Genomic DNA, 22,533 nt, shown 5'->3' with positions numbered 1-22,533 from the left:
AAGAAGGAATAGATAAGCAAGAAAGTAAATAAAAGAAACTGAGAAAGGAGAGAAAGACATAAAAGCAAGAAAAAGAGAAGGAAGGAGGGGCATGGAAGAAAGGAGAATATGAAGTAAAAGTATTTTTCTGAAGAGGGTAGGCGTCATCAGCCTGCTTTGTCAGCTTTCCAACCCTCACAGAAACTGACACAGTGCTTCCCAATCAGGTGGGCAGCTGTATATTCTCAAGACTGCTGAAAGGCAATTACCATGTGCAAGTGTTGGGCATGGCCCTTTTTACAGGGTGATCCCCAACCTTTTTGCCTTCTTCCTAAAAAAATTCTGACCTTCCGTTTGTTGGCTTTAGGACTCAGGAGACATTACCACTGTTAAACAGTGCTAAAGTGCATGTGCTCTCTCCCTAAACCATGGTATGATTGGTTTACACCTGTTTGGCATATTTAATTTACCCGTAGGTTCCTTGTACGATGGTATCCCATATACCCAGGGCCTGTAAATTAAATGCTACTAGTGGGCCTGCAGCACTGCTTGTACCACCCTCTGACGCAGCCTTTCAAACCTGTCTCAGGCCTGCCACTGTTGTTTCCGCATGCTCAGGTTACTGCCACTTTAACTTGGCATTTAAAAGTACTTACCAAGTCTTAAACTCCCCTTTTACTACATGAAGGTCACCCCTAAGGTAGGCCCCAAGTAGACCTATTGGCAGGGGGCTGAGTAAGTTAAAGGTAGGACATGTGCCTTTTTTGTGTGGCGATTCCCTTATATATTTTCAAGTGGTAATTCCTGATCTGAAAGGAGTAGCGTTGCCATGTTTAGAATGGTCGTGATAAATCCTGCTCATTGGTGCAACTGGATTTTACATTACTATTTTAGTAATGGCACTTTTAGAAAGTGGGCATTTCTCTGTGCTTATGACTCTTTGCAGCCTGACCCCAATACACGCCTGGGCTTGGGTGACAGCTACACTTTATGCGTACTTTCTAGACAGCCATCACACAGAAAGTAATGGGTGTGACAGGGTTACATCTGCATTCATCTGCATACTGATGGTCTTCCTGGGCTGAGAGAGAGGGGCGTTCACACTTTACATTTGTATAGGCTGTGTCCTGCCCTCACACAAAGGGCTGATTTACCTCCTACTGATGTCTGGAGCCAGGGCTGGGTTGAAAGTTGATTGTTGTACAGTTGAAAGGGTTCCTTTGAGGTCACCCCTGAAACAAAGACATTTTGGAGTATAGGTACAGGGGCTCTGACCCCATGATTTTAGACACTGTGTGGGACTTGTAACAAGACTCTGCTGGCTCTACATACTGCACCAGAGAACATCTGTACTGTCAGGAGAAACCGCCATTTGGACTACTTGCTTTGTTGTGCTAAACTGCTGCCTGCAGGGTTGCTGGAGGGACTGCCATACTGCAAAAGTGACTCTGTGTGCTGGCCTGCCTACTGCTCCCTGAGTGCTCCCCAGTGTTTTTCAGGGGCTGGCTAGCTGCTTCTCCCCACCCCTGTACGTTTGAAAGACTAAGGTCCTGAAGGATCCCATTTCAGCAACTTGTCTCTGCTTTGGGACTTGCCCTGCATCCTTCAAATCAGAGGCTGGGAGTGCTGTGGACTGCTCTTTACCTCTGAGGTCAAGCGTGTGCTGTATTCCTGGCCAGTCTACTGTGTGCTGCGCACGCTCCTACACCTCAACACGCGTTGAGTGCTACACCTGGTTTTGGGCCGCCTGATCAGCACGTGGCTGATCCACCATTTGCATCAAGGCAGTTTCCGTTTGTGACCGCGCGATTGCCCCAGCGACAACAGTTTCTGCTTTTGCCTTTTTTTTTACCCCCAGCATGCATAGAGCGATTCAGGTTTCCTGTGATGAGTGCCCTGTAAAATCGGCACCGCTAAAGGAAAGCCAGGCACCTTTGTCCAAGTTCCCCAACCAAGCACATGGTGAAAGCTGGGTACTGACCAAGCTTAGAGTATGGACATCCGGACTTTCAAACCCACACTGCAGCACAGACGACTGCTGTGGGGGGGGAGCCGCATTTGGGGGGCACGTTGCCAGGCAACGAGGGCTTCTTGCGTCAGCACCGTCCGTCTTTGGGGGCAGAGCCACCACTAACGCCAGCAGTGACTACTCCAAGGAGGAGCTGCATCACAGGGGGAGGTCGCTACCTCTGTGTACCCGGGGTCTAAGTTATATGCTCAATATATATTTTTTATATACTTTTGTGTGGAATCTCTTTTGTGGTGTAATGATTGGGTTACTGGTGTGAATGGGTGGTGCAAACACTTTAGACATTGCCTCTGATGATAAGCCTGCCTGCTCTGCGCCAAGCTACCAGAGGGTGAGCACAAGTTTCTTTGGTGTGTAACTTACTTGCCCAAACTGGAATGGTGGGTTCTACCTGGCTTACAGGCAAATCCTAGCCAACCAGAAACACTATTTCTAACAGCAAGCTACTCGTGGCAGCCTGATAGCTACTGGTAGCTTGGGATCTACCTGCTAGAGACCACTGGACTAGACCAGAGGTGCACAGTAGAAGTTCAGAGGTGCCAGATAGATGCTATGCTTTCAAGATAACTGCATAAGATGCTTTTACATACAATAATGTATAAGGACATTATTTACTTAATCAGTGGTTACCTACAAAATCCAGGCTAGATTCAGCTATCCTGGGCCTACATTGGACAGTGCTGGACTAGAACATAGTAGACAATAAATGAAAGATAAAGCAACTTATAGAGGAAAATGTACGGCTAGCAGATATTGTTTTTCAGGATGAATAAGTGTGATGAGGGTTCTAGCTTAAGACAAGACAGACATGCACGTCATTGTCCATCTACTTTGCATGCACAATTGTACACTGGAAAAGCCTTAAGACAGCAGTGGATCTGAGAAAACAGAGAGTGGGGAACGGAAGCTGGGGGAATAGCTCACAAGTTAAGGCTTCAGTACCTATGAATTCCATTAGGAAGCCTGGATCCTATCTGCAGATTGGGTTAGCGAACCTTGCCTTTCAAGCTTGCTGATGATCAGAGCGCCTCTAGTAGGTAGAGCAAGAAAGATAGGACACAAAAAGTAGCAGAACTCAGGCCAGCAGGGTTGTGGATATGGGTGCGGATGCTGCAGTGTGGAAAAGGACACAGGAACACATAGTTAGAGATTTGGAGGGGAGCACGTAAACAGCTAAGGGGCCAGGTAGGCAGGACCTGAAACTGAGGAAGTGGGAGGCAAGAGAGGTTTTTGGGAGTGTGTTCCAGCTCAAAAGAGTACATATGAAATAAAAAGAAGTAGATTTCAACTAAAAAGTATACTAGAACTGTGTAAATGGGTGCAAATAAAAGGTTTAATGAACTGGACTAAAAAACGAAAGTAGTGAAACTCAGTTCCCTTGTATGTTGTTCATTTCGACCTCAGTTACGGCTTTCATTACCGATGAGAAGAGAATGCTGATTTTATTATAACTGACACTTACCAAAGCAGGAGTAAACACAGCACTGCATGGAAGGTGCATCCTTGTTGATAGGCTGCTGTGGCCATTCTGATACTCATGGCCTAGGTTGTTGAGTAACTTAAAACAAACCTAATCATAAGAACAGTGACTCTTTGTTAAACCTAGGAAGGAAAAATAAGGCTACAGGGATGAAGATTGGAAATGTAATTTAGAGGTTTCTCCATTCTTTGAAATCCAATTGACCTGCCAAACTTGCTTTAAAATTGCCAACTGAGAAAAAACTATAGTCATCAGTCAAAAGGCTCATAGATTAAAGTCAGCTCTTTATCCAATCACAGTCAGCCGGATTTACATCATTTTTGGACATCTATATGCAACTTAGATGTGCCATAAGTGTCATCTGAGGGTTTAAGTGACAGATCCGGATTCAAATATTCAAGATCTGTGGGCATTTACACCCCCTTGAACTTAGTACCATGTGACTCTTGCAGCAGCACATCTGCTATTCTGCACATGTACATGGGGCCATATTCCAAGGTGATGGCTAATACTGGGAGGTAACGTAATGTAATGTAATGTAATGCGACATTTATATAGCGCAACTTTCACTCCAAGGAGCATCTTGCGCTGTGCGGAACCCAGAGAGGTAAACTAACCAGTTAACTGCAAACAATAAAGGCAGACAGGGAATCAGATCAGAGACTTGTACGGGTGTCAGAGGCGGTAAAGATCCAGGTTTTTAACGCCTTCCTAAAATGGGATTCAGATGTAATTTGACGAAGATGAACAGGAAGTTTATTTCAGGCCTTTGAGCCTATCACTATAAGTGATTTTCCTCCCTTCAGATCCAATCTAAAAGCTGGTATTTTCAACAGATTGGTGTCTGATGATCTTAAACTATGAGAGGGAGTGTATCGTTTATATCTGGTTTGACGATTTGGAGGGCCCATGGAGTGGAAGGCTCTAAAGGTGATAATAAGGACCTTGAAGAGGACCCGTTTATGAATTGGCAGCCAGTGAAGTTTTTGTAGCGCCGCCGATGCGGATGACCTCCTTGGCCACCTCAGCACTAATCGTGCTGCAGCATGCTGAACCATCTGCAGCTGGTACAGGACTGAACTGTTGGTGCCTGCATATAAGCTATTGCAGTCATCTAGCCTGGAAGTAATTAAGGCTACAGCAACTGTCTGCCTAGCTGAGATGGGCAGCAAATCAAAAAATGTCTTTAAGCTTTTGATGATGTGAAAGCATGTGCCAGCTACTGCCAAAGATTGCTGGTTAAAGGAAAAGTTGGTGTCGAATTTTATTCCCAAATTCCTAGCCACGCTTACTGTGTTAGGAGGAGGGGTGGTGTTTACTGGCCACCAAAGTTTGGGAGAGAAAACATTTTCTTTGCCCAAAGGTACAATTTCTGTTTTTTCAGAATTACACTTAAGATGGTTTTTCCTGATCCAATCAAAGGTTGTGGTAAGACACAGGCGGAGATTTTTTTCTGCCTGGGTGGTGTTGTTGTCCAAGACCAGAATTAACTACGTATCGTCCGCATATGAGATGGTCTCAATGTTAAAGGACGATATCAGCCTGATCAGTGGAACCATATATGCATTGAAAAGAGTAGAGCTTAAACTTGACCCCTGAGGATCTCCCGAAGATATTAACTTTTCTTGTGACTTGTATTTTCCTAGTGTGATCACTTGTCTGCGGTCTTGCAGGAAATTCTTTAACCAGGCTAGGCCAGTACCGGAGATGCCGAAATCTGCAAGACGGTCCTCAAGGATGGTATGTGAGACCATATCGAAAGCAGCCGACAGGTCTAACAACACCAGGACTGCTCTTTTTCTTTGGTCAAGTGCTGCTCTTAGGGATTCCGCTGTGTATAATAGGGCAGACTCTGTGGAATGCTGAGTTCTGAAGCCAGATTGATTAGAGTGAAGCAGATTTGCTTCTTCCAGATATGTTGTAATTTGTGTGTTAACGAATTTCTCTGCGATCTTACTCAGGCTTGGTAAGAGTGAGATGGGGCGTAGATTGGAAAGGGTAGCAGGATCCACCAGTTGTTTCTTTTGGAGGGGTTTTACAGCTGCCAGTTTCCAATCTGCCAGGATCTTGGCTGTTACAAGTGAAGAATTAATTATGTTATTAATATTAGGGTTAACAATGTCAATAAGAGCATGTAGTAATGTGGGGGGACATGGGTCAAAAGGTGACCCTGATTTCAAGTTTAGGATCGCCTGACGCGAATCTTCCAGATTTAATGGATTAAAAGTATCCAGACAGGTTCTGGCCAAGTCTGCTGAAACCTCACTATTGACGGGTGTAGGGCTGGGGGGTGGTTGCGAAATCTGTTTGTAGTGTCCGTACTTTCTGTTAAAAAAAGTCTGCAATATTGTTACATAGGCATTGAGAGGGAGGAATCTCTTGTTGTAGCGATTTAGGATTAGTGAATAAATGTACTATTTTAAAAATCACTTTATGGTTGGTTATAGTGGATTTAATTGCCTCAGTATAATAGTCTTTTTGTCGTCTTAATCAATACATGATATTCTCTGAGAGCTGTTTTAAAGTTATTTAATTCTGTCTCCTCATAATCGCTACGCCATTTGTGTTCCAAAAGCCTGACATGGATTTGCATAATAATACAGTAATACAGATACTGCGATTATACCTGTGTATGGAATTACTTCACCATTATGAGTACTGTAGGTCGGAATAGGGAATAACATAGTAATACCAAATAATTGTTCTCTCTGTCACGATCTGAGGAAGTCATTATCTTATCATTCATTCCCAGATGAATTTCGCAAAGTTGTAGTACCTTTCAGAAATGTATTCACAGAAAAAAACACCTGGTCAGTCTGACATTTGCATACCACACAGATTCAAATGCAAAAATCCCTTTGTGCCAGAGTCAGCAGGACTGCTTAACTCAGAATGAGAACCGTAGTGCACAAAGTGTGCACAGACAAGCAAAAATGAATTCCTGATGCGGAGGAAAAACAAGCAAAAGTAGGCCTGGGCAGTGAACTCCGCTCCATTCGCAGAGTTTGCTGGGTTTTCTGCACTCCGTGCAGCTTGCGGAGTACAGAAAACTCTGCTCCACGTAGGTAGCGCAGCAGAGTTGTTTCCCCGCTCGCCAATGCTAAGTTGGCGAGTGAGAGCTGCCGCTCATATAGAATTTCTACCCGAGAGGCAGGAAGGTCATCGCTAATGGCAGTTCATGTCGCACTAGCCACTTGCGGAAAACCGCTGAGTTTTTTTGTCACTTCACAGAGTTCTGCGTAGCAGAACTTCGCAAACTACGCCCAGGCCTAGAAAAAAGTTAATTGTGCTAGAGCCCATTTTCGCAGCACTCACTAAAGAGTACTTTACTCAAGGAAACAACAAAAAAAATAGGTGTAAGCATGAACATCTACAACGTTCGTAGATTTCCCTGGGCAATCCAGGGAATTTTAGAGGATCCCCAAAAGCTGAAACAAATTATGGAATGCGAAATGAGGATTGTGAAATGGCTTCATTGTGAAATAGGAGAGCAGCTGATCTACATTTTTAACAGGATAGAAAATAGTGACATGTTCTGTAGCTCCTGGATCACAAGATACATTCCATATGACTGTTTAAACATCACCCATGCATTTGCTGACAGAGACATTTCCCACCTTTGTGTTACAATTTTCCACATTTTTTAAGATGTTTACTTGCAAGAAACAGCTCAAAGTAATATTTAAATCTAACCTAATCTAATTGACCCTATCCTAACTTAACATAATGAGAAATGACACAGCATAACAATGTGTAAAGCACACGCTCACCCAGAAGGGCCTTGGTGATTATAACAGATGTTATAGGCAGCATTGCTTTAAATGGGACTTTATCGAACAAAAGCACAGCTATCAAGGAGGCATTTCTTTTTAGGTGGTCTTTGGTGTAGGCTGTATGTAACCAAGATGTATAGTAAACAGTATTTTATTTGCTGATGAACAGCTTGGACCAGAATTAGGTAGCACAGTAAACATGTAGGCAGAGGGACAGTGGTTAGGATAGTGCTCATTTGTGCCACACGACACAAGCTGCATCTCGTCGATGAGGCCCAGTAAGGTGGAAACTGGCCTGAGGTGGCCTGTGTATCTGATCAATGGGGACGTGACCTTGCAGTTCTGGTTGGACTCTTCATATAGGAGCAGGACTAACACCAATTTGTATAAGGTTGCTTCATGTCTTAAGTGGTAAAATGGGTAAAAACATTATGGAGTATAATGGAGCCTGAGTAATTGTCAGTGGCTGAGACTTTTGCAGTTTCACCCATCACATTTTTTTGTTTTGCGTCTGACACCCTATGTGCGATGGATATGCCAAGACGTGGATCCCCTGCTCGCTGTGACATAGAATCCAAGGTGCACTTCACTGATGAAGTCCAACATGGCTGAACCTGTTCTGAAGTGGCTTGCATTCCTGTTCAGAACAGTTGTGGCCTGGCAGAGCTGGACTTATAGCCAGATTTGCATACAGCTGGGTCTGAAATGAGGTGGCTAAGTGAGCTAAAGAACGGTGATGGATTCAACCCAGATCTGTGACTGGGGGGTGATTATCTGAAAAGTTTCAGCGCTCCGTCCATCATCTCCCTGTGTTTGCTTTGTTCGCCCTAAGTTGGCAGGGTATGACCAGATGTGGGTCCCTTGCTCACTTTGCCACTGGATTCAAGCTAGCCTGGCAGATGAGGGGTGTTACCCCAAAACCGGTCCCAGGATGCTTGTTTCCGGTTCAGGGAAGACCTGGCTTGGCAGTTCCGGCTGGACTGTTCCCATGAGGCACAGGGTCAAGACTGATTTGCATATAGCTGGGTCTGAACTGAGGTGGCGAAGTGAGCTAAAGAATGATGATGGATTCAACCCAGATTTGTGACTAGGGGTGAGTATCTGAAAAGTTCCAGCTTTCCGTCCATCATTTTCTTGTGTTTGCTTTGATATACTTGGTAGACATGATCTACTTGCAAGTCCTCAACAGATCTCCTGGGGTGAGAAAGCTTGAGTGAAAGATACATTTGGTACACATAGACATCTTTCCAGGAGGCATAGGAGTTTAAAAAGCTGACAATGTGGGATTATGTTATACGGCAAATTACCCCAGATATAGAGCCCTATTTATTGCATTGTACCTGACAAATCCCTGGGAGAGAGCATTGTTAACCACCTTTTGTCTGGAGGGCATGTACAGCTATGTTAGCTTTCCCTTGGGCCAAAGCAAGACTAACACCATACTTATTTGTCCATGTGATGCAATCTCCACATAGATTTTTCGTTGCAATTTATATTTTTCTGTACATTTTATAAACCTTTCAAATGTTTGCTGATTCTGTGTCTTACAATTCATGTTTTTTTTTATAAACGTAAACCTGCACTTTACTTTTTAAGAATGTTGAATACCACTACAATGTTTTATTTCATTGGTTGTTTTTTTTAAATCTGTAGGGCGTCACAGCAAATCCTTGTTTTTTTAACTTAGTTAGATTTTATTTATCGACCTCCAGTTTCTATGAAAATATTTTTTTTATATCTACACTCATTAATGTTGCACTTGTTATGATCAGTTATCAATAATCGAATAAGGAACAAATTGAATTGAATCGAGTTAAATATGTGGTGACTGCTGGTGCTCAAGAGTCTAGGGACGGTACCTGCCTGTTTATCAGATCATCAGGAAAGCGGACCAGGGGATTCAGGGAAGTGATATTAGCATGCTCACATTAAGTGAACAATGTAGTTAATATCTGTTCATTCCTATTTTCTTACAGTTCACATATGAGAAGCATGAGGCAAATTTGACTTGTGGGAGGGGTCAATGGATGGTTGAAGATCAATCCTGGGGGAGGGGGCAGCTATCCGTGGGGACAGCTTTCTTTTTAAGAATCACAATCACGTCAGGAAGCCTCAGACCATTGCCTGCTCAGATTAGCATTAGGTAGGTGGTTTTATAACCCTCTGTGAGTGTGCAGTTTACAATCTGACCTCTCCATACATAGGTCACATCACAAATTGCCTACCTGTGGGCAAGCTAGTAGGCGTGCAATTTGCACATACAGGGTTGCCAACAGGTATTAACATCCGGGCCTATCTTAGAAAAAATTAAAGAAAGTCTTGTGTGCCAGCAAACCTCTTATTTTCACACATTTCTGTTAAGTGGCTAGAAGCTACAAATGTGGTAATAGCAGAGAATCTGTTACACAAAAAATAACAAATCACTGTGGAGAAAAATGGCAAGTGAGTTCTGATGCAAGTTTCTTGTTAAATTAATGATTTCATTGTGGACTGTAACCAAGTTGGTCCTGCATGTTATTCCCATCCCATCCACATCCCAATCACAAACTTTTACCAGGCACTTCCATCCCTGCACTTGAACTTCCACTCTGAAACAACTCTTGTGAGTGTAGGAGTGTCGCCACCTCAACTGCAGCTCAAGTGTCCTGTTAGCTTTGACTGTCCATGTTTTAGCCATTGTGGAAATCATTACACTTAATCCATATGGCACCCAGCAACAAAAGGAAATTATTTTAGTGATAAATAAGGGATGCTCTCACTGTTAAAGAAAGGAGAACCGGTGTTTAAATGATACCATACTAGGCATCGAAGCTAATATTCAGTTTTACAGCTGATTTTACATTTGCAAAACCAGCACCAGTGCTTAATTTGTGTCTATTTACATATTGTGGGCACTGACACTCATTTTTGGGGGCTGAGACTTATATTTCATCATCAGACTTTGACCTAGAGCAATAAACAAAAAGGTGGAAAAAGGGAGAAAAGAATAATAAGGGTGGAATGGAAGAAAGGAGGAGGAAGAGAATAATATGAAAAAACTGTCAAACCGAGGAAATCGGTTGGAAAAAGAGAATGAAGGAGTGACATAAAGAGGTAGGATGTGGAAGTTGGCAAAAGAAAGACTGAGGTGGAATCAAGACTTGGCAGTCTTGGTGTTCAGTAGTCATGCACTTGGCAGCTACGACAACAGACATTTCGAAAAAATGTGGCAACTGCAAGTATATCTATTTACGTTTTTTTGGTTGTACAAATTAAGTCACTTTTCCCATCAGAACAGCACATACCTGGAGAAACTGTTGTCAAATATCAGAGTATAAATGCCACATTTCCGAGCTTTTAGTTGCCCTCGTATGGTTTCTTTATGAGAATTGCAGCGAGTCATGGGAATAAGAACCTGCAAATAACAAAACGAATATATTCAAATAGATATGGGTCTGTTGTGCCTTCAAAACCATAGACAAGTATAAAAGAGTTGTAGTATATATATATATATATATATTGCATTGAAAGAAGGAGAAAGCAAGCGGGCAAAATGAATTGACATTTGCATGAATTGAAAGGAACAGCAGGCATTCAAGGCCCATCTACAGTATCTACTATTTTGCCTTCTGCAACACTAAAGGCATGACAGAAGCTTTTGTGGAGCTTGGATGGCGAACAAAATGCAGGCCCCACTTTGTTTTCTTACCGCATTAGCAGGACATAATCAAGGAAACATGTTTGCTGAAGAAAGGGAAAACACCAATGTTGTGCCGCCTGGTGGTGTTTCTGCATTAGGTGCATCTCCACAGAATAGGTCAGAAGTGCTTTCTACTTTCTAAAATAGAAAGCACAACTGTAAATACTGTGGGGTCTGGTGCAAAAAGCTCAGGTTCCACCACCTTGCTGCAGCTCTCTGAGCTCCAACTTAGATGGTGGTTACACTCACTTCTCCTGTTAAACAAATATATAAACCTGAAGAGTGGCTACATCTCACAGCAGTTGCTGGGTCCATGGAAACTGATTTAAACTGCAGTTGAGACTTATAGAACCAGGATCTGTGGATATTTACGCATGCAGATGACATTTCTGCCCAAGGATAATGTGGAAGTTGTCATACATTCATGGTTAAGGGAGTGGATATAGGTGTTCCTGATTGAAGGCAAACAAATTGTAAAAAGAATGATGGATTTAACCCAGATCTCTCGACTGGGGGTGAATGTTTTGATTTGTTCTGCATTGCGTCCATCAATTGTGTGTCTTTTGCTTTCTGGCCCTAAGTGTGCCAGGTATGCCCAGACATGGGTCCCGGGTTCACTGTGTTACTGGATTCAAGTTATCCTGGCTGATGAGGGGTGAAACCCCGAAACCGGTCCTTGGATGCTTTTTTCCAGTCCAAGGAGGACCTGGTTTGGCAGTTCGGGCTGGACTGTTCCCATGAGGCACAGGGTCAAGACTGATTTGCATATGGCCAGGTCTAAACTGGGGTGGCATGGTGAGCAAAAGAATGATGGATTTAACCCAGATCTCCTGACTGGGAGTAAATGTTTTGATTTGTTCTGCATTCCGTCCATCAATTGTGTGTCTTTTGCTTTCTCGCCCTAAGTGCGCCGGGTATGCCCAGACGTGGGTCCCAGGCTCACTGTGCCACTGGATTCAAGCTATCCTGGCTGATGAGGGGTGAAACCACAAAACCGGTCCTAGGTTGCTTGTTTTCAGGTTAGGGAGGACCTGGTTTGGCAGTTCGGGCTGGGCTGTTCCCATGAGGCACAGGGTCAAGACTGATTTGCATATGGCCAGGTCTAAACTGGGTTGGCATGGTGAGCAAAAGAATAATGGATTTAACCCAGATCTCTTGACTGGGGGTGAATGTTTTGACTTGTTCTGCATTCCATCCATCAATTGTGTGTCTTTTGCTTTCTGCAACAATGAAGGCTTGATAGAAGCTTTTCTAGAGCTTGGATGGCAAAAAAAATGCAGCCCCCACTTTGTTTTCTTACCGCATAAGCAGGTTATAATGAAGGAAACATGTTTGCCGAAAAAAGGGATATCACCAATTTTGTGCCATCTGGTGGTGTTTCTGCATTAGGTGCATCACCACAGAATAGGTCAGGAGTACTTTCTACTTTCTAAAATAGAAAGCACAACTGTAAATACTGTGGGGTCTGGTGCAAAAAGCTCAGGTTCCACCACCTTGCTACAGTCCTCTGAGCTCCATCTTAGATGGTGGTTACACTCACTTCTCCTGTTAAAAAAATATAAACCTGAAGAGTGGCTACATCTCACAGCAGTAGCTGGATCCATGGAAACTGATTTAAATTGCAGTTGTGACTTATATAGCCAGGATCTGTTGATATGCAGATGCCATTTCTGACCGAGATAATGTGGAAGTAGTCATACGTTCATGGATAATGGACTGGATATAGGTGTTCCTGACTGAAGGCAAAAAATGGTAATCTGGGGAACACCACACAATTCTTACTACCTCGGTATTCACAAACATTCTCAATGGTTTGTACACCATATTCGAACACATACACTTAGTGACAAAAATGCTGGAATACGAGTTTGAACCGGGTGTGAACAATTTCTTAACATTCCTAACATTCAAGAGGTGAATATGAATTTTTCCACTTGACAAATTATTTTCACTAAGGAGAAATAATGTTTAAAAAAGTAATAAATTACAAGTTAGATGTGCAAAAGCACATTTCTGAAATGTTTTGTCCTGCAGACTGGGCACCCTGTATATAGTTTTATCAGGGGATAGACTGAGCCCAGCAATAATGGAGGGGTACTGTATTTTACTCAATTGAAAGTGTCATCAAGACATACTTTGTAGGGGAAATTATACATTTTGCGAAGACTAGGGCGAGTACAGATCAATGTGCAACTATAGTGGTGAAATGCATCTGCTAAATTCCATATGGATCTTGGCTGCTTGCCATCTCCAATAATACATTTGAACGCAAACATACCCTTTCACTCACCCATACAGGTACTAATACACCGATACAGCCACTCACATTCACACCTACTTACCCATTTTGCCACTCAACCACATCAAATGAATTGTCAGAAACAGAGGTGACCATTTTGCAATTGAAAACAATCCCAATCCTTAGATTGGTGACATATTCCTGGAATAGGCTCAAAAAGCTCCTTGGTGGAGATTGTCACAGCCACCCAATGCCAGCCATTAAAAGAAAGGTGTCAAGCACCCCATAAAATACACACTATGATTATTAATCTTTTTCTAGTATGTGGCACGGTTCTCAAGAAGAGCCTACATAGTTCATGACGGGCCTGCTAGGATAAACTGTTGGGCCTAGCTGGCCACCCATAAAGGCCACCCATAAAGATTCTTCAGATTGCAAAAGTAGCATAGTTGTTGAGCAATAATCTTGACCCAAAGATCCTAGGAGGCTTTGAACAGATGGCGGCTATCACAGGGTTTTTCAATGAGGGCAGAGCATAGACAAATTTCGGAGTCTTTTGAGGACTTTAGTGTAGCACTAAATGTCATACTTGTTTATACTTTTCAATGAGGGCAGACCGCTTTCTGAGGCACTGGAGTACTTCTGTCTTGTATGAAATGTGAAACCTGTTTCCACTTAGTGTCACTCACCACTAACAACAGGTAACTGAACACCTTTTAAACATCTAATAAATATATTCAATCAATACTAAATTATTGTACTGAGTTCTTCTCCACTGTGTATTTCTGGAGTAACTAGAATCAATTTAATATCCCAAACAGGTGTTGCTGGCACAGGTAACAGTGGTGAGGCGGGGCGAAAGTCGACAGACGACGGAATAGGGAAAATAAAATAAATAAATAATTCCTATTCCATCATCTGTTGACCCCCGCCCCGCCTTACCGCTGTTACCTGAGCCAGCCGCACCCGATCCCAAAATGACTCCACATCTGCATGGAACTGACCTGGACACAGTATGTGTAAGTATCAACTGTAAACTCTTTCAGGGTAAGTTTATTTCTATAAAAATTAGGTTGTAAATTGTAAAACTGTCAACAGCCAGAAGCAGAAGAGAACATATTTAAGATACTGCCTGCAGAACAATAAAAACAAAGTTGCACAGGTTAATTCCATCACTCCATTTGCTCACAAACTGATATGGAGTTCTGTACAATTGCTCCCATAATGGCCACTACTATTATCAGCTCTGAACACAGCGTGAGCTCACAAATATTCCACTGCTGCGCCAATCAACAAATAGAAGAACATTGTTGGTGGCAAATCACAACACCAGCCCCAACATGGAGAGCTATGTGATGGTATGACACATGAAGAAGCAAGCAGTTAGGGGAACAGGGAAGACATAGAGAACAAGAAAGAGAGATCACACAAGTGGATATGAAACACTGAACCACAGCAAATGAGAAACACACTATTCTAAACATTGACATAATCTCTTGGGAATAGATGGCAGATATAATTATAGGTACAAATACACAGACAAGGGTTGTAAAATCTTATGTCGAATAAGAATACCCTCCTTTGCCTAACGGAAGGCCTTCCAATGAAGATACACAGGAATGAATGGAGGTAGAGTTGTTGGGTTCAGGTCTTTAAGGGACAGGGAACAACGATGTTGTTTTTGGTATGAAGTGGAATGAAATGAGGAGTAAGTGAATTATTACTTTAATACCTAGAGGATATTACTACAGCAGGGCTGTGTTATGCACCACAGTAACTGTACAGGGAGTCTATGATAGTAGGAGCGCGAGCCATTTCACAGTATGTGCAACACGGCAGGCCCATTATAAACGTGAACTGAGCGGGGGCCACTAAAAGTATACTATTAAGCTGAACATATAGTACAACACCATTAAGAAGAACTTTATCCTTCTTGTATTCTTATTCAGCCATCACTGTCACAAGTCAAAGAAATATTGTACAGGGATGAAGTTCATTTTTTGGAGAAACATTTCAAGTATTCAGCTCCCACCTTAAACTGATCCAGTGGAGACTCCTCTGACTCCTGGTACACCACACTGAAAGATATGCTTTTTGTATCCGATGAAAACACCCAGCTGATTGTTATTCCCAACTCCGTTACGGTGATGGGAATGATGCTATATGTGCTGGACTTGATGAACAGCTCCCTGTGGTTCTCACCAAAGCTGGAAATCTCCTCTAAAGTGAGGGGTAGCTTTAGCCTGGGGAGGAAGACAACAATGTAAAATCATACAGCTGCAATAGCGAAAATGCTGTCACACTGGATACATGAACAAAAGATATGATGCTATTGTCGAGTTACAAAACACACTTAGTATGAGCTCAGAATTATGAAATGGCCCCTCCGCCTCGGTCCTATGAATGGAAAAAAATATTGTGGTGAGTTCTGTTAGGGTATTTTCTGTCAGGGTATTTTTTTGTCATAAAATATTCTAGTCGAAAAAGAAGGCAGCCTGCACTGACGGGTTAAAAGAAGTCTTCCAAAGGTCGGTGGGGACTGCGTTCCCTACATCTAAAAGAGACAAGACCATGGCCTGGACCCCCGAGCGGAACTCAGCCATATGTAGAGGATGGTGCATTGGTCTCAAAATAAACAACTAGAAATAGTTAGCTTTCTCAGTATCACTAACGGGCAGAAATATAAGAATGTGAGTCTGGTCTTCATGTCCTATGTTCCTCCAGTCACAACAGAAACAGTAACCTCCAAGTATTACCAACTATTGATAGAAATGTAGGGACCTATTCAAAAAGGTATTTTTACACATGAGTAAATTTACACAAGTAAATGTACTCTTACACTTTGATATAACTTTACTACTTTAGACTTTTAACCATTTCTGAGTGTAATGGTACTACACAGTGTAAAATTACATGTTCTCACCCCTTAAAACAGATAATGAAGTCTTAAAAATGTCAACTATGGCTGTAAAGTCTACTAAGAGTAACTTTACATCCGTATTTAACCTTCCTTACACTTGGTAGAGAACCCCACAGTTGGATCAGAGATCTCAAGGCAGAAAAATAGGAAAAACTAAAAATGTTATGAAAGTTTACAGAAAAGAAAAAAAATTTATGTTAAATGTTAATATAGATCAATTAATATATTTAACTCTAACAAGAGAGGGGGGGAATGCGAGCGAAAAAAGTTCCAGTGCACATGCTCCAACACAATGCATACTCCAAAATAGGGGGTCACTGTTCCTGGAGACAAAAGGGGGGAGGAATGGGGAGTAGTCTAGGGTGTAGATAGGAGAGTCAGTGAGACTCTTACTTGATGCCCTCACACACCCCAAGGGATGCCATGCTTCATCATAGGGCGGTTGCGCCTCGTCAGGCCAGCGCTGCAATGCCCTACGGGTCCCCCGAAGGGTCACTTTAGCAGAGATCTTTTAAACTTTTTGCCGTTTGATGCATGTGAGGCAGTGCTCATAAAGAAGTGAGCAAGTATAAAATTGATTAGAGGAGATAAATACTGTGTCAATTTAATAGGTAGATTCCTCTGCCAAAATTAAAAAACGAGATGGTTGGTGCTACTAGATGGTTATAATGACCCTAGGTAGTCAAATGTGGACAAAAAGTGAAAATAGTTTTATATTTATTGGGTCAACATGTTTCGTGCCCTTATTGGTCTCTGCAGAGATCCTTGGCGCTTCTTCTGGACCAGAAATAAGAAGAATATGTGAATGGAAATGTATGATGGCCCTCCCTATAGTAGGGTGGTGCACCAATTGGATCCTATCTTGAGTAATCCAACCTAGAACGATAAAGTAAAATAGAGGTAGGAGGGAAAAAAGGGAGAAAAAGCACATCACTGGTATTGTGTTTCTGGTGTAGGATTTCCATAGCCGTAATCAAGAAGAGGGGACTCATAGGGCTTTTGGTCAGGTCCAGCATACATGCCCAAGTATCTCAAACAACAAATGTCGTATGCGGTTCCTAAGTGGGTCAAGCGAAGAGTCTGGTGGAGAGAGGTACGCCGGAATCAGACTACAGGACCAGTTAGTCCTATAGTGGATGAGTAGGGAAGGGGATTCCTCCCTTCTGAACTAGGGCCCTCACACACCCAGCTAGCTAGGTGTCATGCTTCATCATTGGGTCTGCTCCTCGTCGGGTCGGCGCTGCAATACCCGACGGGCACCCAATGCGGGGCTCTTTGGCAGAGATCTTTTGTTCCTAGCCGTTTGGTGAGGTGCGGGTGAGAGGCCAAAGGAAGTGTAGATGTGTGTGTGATTAGTGAAGGCTAAAACAGGTTCGGTAGTCCAAAGATTAATTTTAATAGAATGGCTCCCACTTGATTAAAAAAGAGGGATAGAGTGGCGACCTATCTGAAAATTATGGTTCAAGATCCTAGCACTCTTCTCTAATGGGGTCAACATGTTTCTTACCTCAAACGTCCTAAGTATCATACGGCAATTCTCCAGGACCATGTGCAAACTATCTACACACCGTGGTAGTTATAAGACCAATCTACCTACCACGTCAGAGGTAATTTTACCTGCCTATAGAACAGGAGATCTAAAAGGCATTAGTCACAATGTAACTCTCTCTTGATGTAGATAATTAGTGACCCAAAAGTGTATGTGCCACTGACTCACAGTGTCACATATAGTGATAGCGTGGCAAAAAACACATGTGATATCATAAAAATATATATAAGATGGTTGCTGTAATCAGCAAAGCGCAGTAGCTCACAGAGAACAGTAAAACTCACCCTAAGGCTATAATAACCGCACCTCAACAGTCACTGACGGGGCTGTGACACCTCAAGATATAGTATCCTAAAGACAAACATTATAAATGTTATAGGTACCATAACGGAGTGTCAGGTAGTATCCAGTACAACACCAAACACCCAACACTGGTGAGGACGAGTGGGCCAGTTGGCAAAAAGCAGCCTTTCAACACGCATCAATGCAATTAATGATGCATGATCACCGCTAGTCAGGTGCACAAAGGAGCCTGTCCCAATTAAGACCGTTGTACATCCACAATAGGAGCAGGCAGTAGCATGTAGAAAGGGCGGTGCGGGACCTTGATTCTGTGCCCATAAAACTAAAACGATAATATTGCTCTTAATGACGCAGCGTGCGTATGGAGATGCAGCGAGTTGCCGCATTGGTTACTGAGATTCACCGCCAGCGTGATTTTAGATGTCAAGAAGATCGTATTCCCGACATCCATTGAAGATCCCCACTCACTATCACTGCGCTGAACGACCTACCCCTACCACCAGAACGGGTGGTAGAGTTCCGCATTGGAGTGGTACTGTTATTCCAAACGGATCCCTGCGGTGGGCGGGGGCACGGTCAAACAGGAAGTGGTGCGCATAGAATGCTAACCCGTCGAGTGCAGGAAGTCACTAAAAGGGTAAAGTCGGCGGCCATATTGGAGTGGTCGCGTTTAGCCGTAAATGTATATGGTCAAGATATAAAATGAGATGGAAAAATTGAACTAATATCGTGATTGCACCACTATCATTCAATATGATCGAATAGTCCATATATAAATATATAAAATGAGATGGTAGCATCGATAATCAATAAGACTGGTGATGTGTCATATGGTCAATGCGTATTTATGGAGACCATAGTAATGGGGCCACATCCATGGTCTAGATTGATTGCGAGTTAAGCTCAGGTCAATATTGGGAGCACATGTAGGAGAGTATAAAGTACACTGACCCTATTGCTACACTGTTCATAATGCCACTCAAGATGTGAAAAGCACTTAGCTGGACTCTTCACAGTGCCCATGAGGTGGGACGACTACTCATATATTGGATGCCAGAGTGTCATGCCTCCTCACAGGTTACCCAAACTGTTGTCTGGACATTCTCTGATAAGGGGGAAGATCAACCCCAGGCACCCCATGGAATTTCATCATTCAGACCCCTTTGGTCGGTGGATAGACGGTGTATCCATCTTTGCTCTATCCTGAATAATGCTCTCTGTGTGATATGGGGGCGGGCTTCAAGTACCACCCATCGAATGGTATCTGGTGGGTGACCTAAGTCCTTAAAATGTGTACACATCTTAGTCGATACTCGTTGGCAACGATGTTACTTTTGTGCTCTGTAATCCTTGTTTTGACAGCTCTCATGGTCATGCCTATATATCTCAGTTGGCACGGACACGTGATCATGTAAATACACTGTGTTGTGTTGCAATTTGTTTGTTTGGTAAGACGCCAAGTAAACGTGTCAGAGAGTTTGATCTCCTTAGTTGGTGCGGTTTGGTGACACACCGAGCATGAGCTGCAGGGATAATGGCCCTGTACTGGTGGAAGATCCCAAAGAGATCTCTGATCATTAGCCTTAGGTGTCTTGTGTCGTATGTGCACGAGAATGTCTTTCAGATTTCTAGTACGTTTATATGCGAACCTTGGTATAGGTTACCGTAGTGACCCAGTATTCAATATGCCCCAATGTTTTTTTATGATCTTTCTCATGTGGTTTGAACCAGAGGTGAACGAGGTGACACATGTGAGTGTCTCTTCAGGTTATTTGGGGACCACTTCCAGTAGAGCCTCACAGTTATTGTTTTGGGCCCTTTTCATGATGTGGTGTCTCGGGTAATCTCTTTGTCTTAGATTGTTGGCAAGGATCTTGGCTTCAGTCTTGTAGTCAGTGATTGAACTACAATTTCTACAAATGCGCAACAATTGCCCAAACGGTAGGTTTTCTTTGAGAGCTCGTGGGTGGTGACTGCTGTAAAGCAACAAACTATTGCTGTCAGTGGGCGTCCTGTAGAGTGTTGCCCTTAATTGACCTTTTGTTCGTATAATTGTCAGGTTCAGGAAAGGCACATCAGTATCAGATATGGTCTGAGTGAATTTAAGATGTTCGTTCTGTCTATTGATCCAGTGACAGAAGTTCTCACAGGTATCTCTGTCACCATTCCAAAGGATGAGGATGTCATCTATGAACCGTTTCCACAGTTTCAAATGCCCAGACTATGGGTTGTCAAGATGGAAAATGACCCTTTCCTCGAATGCTGCCAGGTAGAGACAGGCCACACTTGGGGCAAAAGTACTGCCCATAGATGTACCTTGGGACTGATGGTAGTTCTGTCTTTTAAACTCAAAGAAATCTTCAGTGAGTGCCAAAGAGATTACCCGAGATACTACATCATGAAATACATGAAAAGGGCCTGAAACAATAATGTGAGGCTCTACTGGAAGTGGTCCCCAAAGAACCAGAAGAGACATTCACATGTATCACCTCGTTCACCTCTGGTTCAAACCACATGAGAAAGATCATAATAAAACATTGGTGCATTTTGAATACTGGGTCACTACAGTTACGTATACCAAGGTTCGCATATAAACGTACTAGGAATCTGAAAGACATTCTCGTGCACACACGACCCAAGATGCATAAGACTAATGATCAGAGATCTCTTTGGGATCTTCCACCAGTACAGAGCCATTATCCCTGCAGCTCATGCTCGGTGTGTCACCAAACCGCACCAACTAAGAAGATCAAACTCTCTGACACGTTTACTTGGCGTCTTACCAAACACACAAATTGCAACACAACGCAGTGTATTTACATGATCACGTGTCCGTGCCAACTGAGATATATAGGCATGACCATGAGAGCTGTCAAAACAAGGATTACAGAACACAAAAGTAACATCCGTTGCCAACGAGTATCGACTAAGATGTGTACGCATTTTAAGGACTTGGGTCACCCACCAGATACCATTTGATGGGTGGTACTCGAAGCCCACCTCCATATCACACAGAGATTATTCAGGATAGAGCAAAGATGGATACACCGTCTATCCACCGACCAAAGGGGTCTGAATGATGACATTCCATAGGGTCCGTTGGGTTGATCTTCGCCCTTATCAGAGAATGTCCAGACAACCGTTCGGGTAACCTGTGAGGAGGCATGACACTCTGTCATCCAATATATGAGTAGTCGTCCCACCCCATGGGCACTGTGAAGAGTCCAGCTAAGTGCTTTTCACATCTTGAGTGGCAGTATGAACAGTGTAGCAATAGGGTCAGTGTACTTTATACTCTCCTACATGTGCTCCCAATATTGACCTGAGCTTAACTTGCAATCAATCTAGACCATGGATGTGGCCCCTTTACTATGGTCTCCATAAATACGCATTGACCATATGACACATCACCAATCTTATTGATTATCAATGCTACCATCTCATTTTATATCTTGACCGTATACATTTACGGCTAAACACGACCACTCCAATATGGCAGCCGACTTTACCCTTTTAGTGACTTCCTGCACTCGCGCTGAGACAGGTTAGCACTCTATGCGCACCACTTCCTGTTTGACCGTGACCCTGCCCACCGCAGGGATCTGGTTGGAATAACAGTACCACACCAAAGCGGATCTCTACCACCCGGTTCTGGCGATAGGGGTAGGTCGTTCAGCGCAGTGACGCCGAGTTACGGAGGGTGGCGATCTTCAATGGATGTCGGGAATACGATCTTCTTGATATCTACAATCACGTTGGCGGTGAGTCGCAGTAACCAATGTGGCAACTGCCTGCATCTCCATACGCACGCTGCCTCATTAAGAGCATTATTAACGTTTTAGTTTTATGGGCACAGAAGCAAGGTCCCGCACCGCCCTTTCTACATGCTACTGCCTGATCCTATTGTGGCTATACTGCGGTCTTAATTGGGACAGGCTCCTTTGTGCACCTGACTAGCGGTGATCGTGCATCATTAATTGCATTGATGCTTGTTGAAAGGCTGCTTTTGCCAACTGGCCGCTCGTCCTTACCAGTGCTGGGTGTTTGGTGTGTGACTGGATACTACCTAACACTCCGTTATGGTACCTATAACATTTATAATGTTTGTCTTTAGGATACAATATCTTACGGTGTCACAGCCCCGTCAGACACTGCTGAGGCGCAGTTATTATAGCCTTAAGGTGAGTTTTACTGTTCTCTGTGAGCTACTGCGCTTTGTTGATTACAGCAATCATTTTGTATATATTTTTATGATATAACATGTGTTGTTTGCCACGCTATCACTATATGTGACACTGTGAGTCAGTGGCACATACACTTTTGGGTCACTAATTATTTACATCAACAGAGAGTTTCATTGTTAAAAGTGTACTCTGTGACTAATGCCTTGGTCGTGTGTGCTTTTTGTTTCCTTTGAGATCTCCTTTTCTATAGGCAGGTAAAATTACCTCTGATGTGGTAGGTAGATTGGTCTTATAACTACCACGGTGTGTAGATAGTTTGCACATGGTCCTGAAGAATTGCCGTATGATCCTTAGGATGTTTGAGGCAAGAAACATGTTGACCCCATTAGAGTAGAGGG

General features: G+C 43.1%; 1 protein-coding gene across 3 annotated transcripts in view; it reads right to left on the bottom strand.

The window, feature by feature from the left end:
* The window catches only part of FYCO1 (FYVE and coiled-coil domain autophagy adaptor 1), a 785,579-nt gene that overhangs the window by 4,915 nt on the left and 758,131 nt on the right, over positions 1–22,533 (bottom strand). For all 3 annotated transcript variants that reach the window (XM_085607344.1, XM_085607346.1, XM_085607347.1), the window contains exons 16-17: positions 15,212–15,422; positions 10,546–10,655 (exon numbers count right to left, since the gene is read on the bottom strand). In XM_085607344.1, the coding sequence (XP_085463470.1) occupies positions 10,546–10,655; positions 15,212–15,422 (321 nt within the window). The remainder of the gene's footprint in view (positions 1–10,545; positions 10,656–15,211; positions 15,423–22,533) is intronic.

Source organism: Triturus cristatus, chromosome 5_2, assembly GCF_964204655.1.
Source record: "Triturus cristatus chromosome 5_2, aTriCri1.1, whole genome shotgun sequence".
In the NCBI taxonomy this organism is placed as follows: domain Eukaryota; kingdom Metazoa; phylum Chordata; class Amphibia; order Caudata; family Salamandridae; genus Triturus; species Triturus cristatus.
This window is presented reverse-complemented; position numbering and strand designations above follow the sequence as displayed.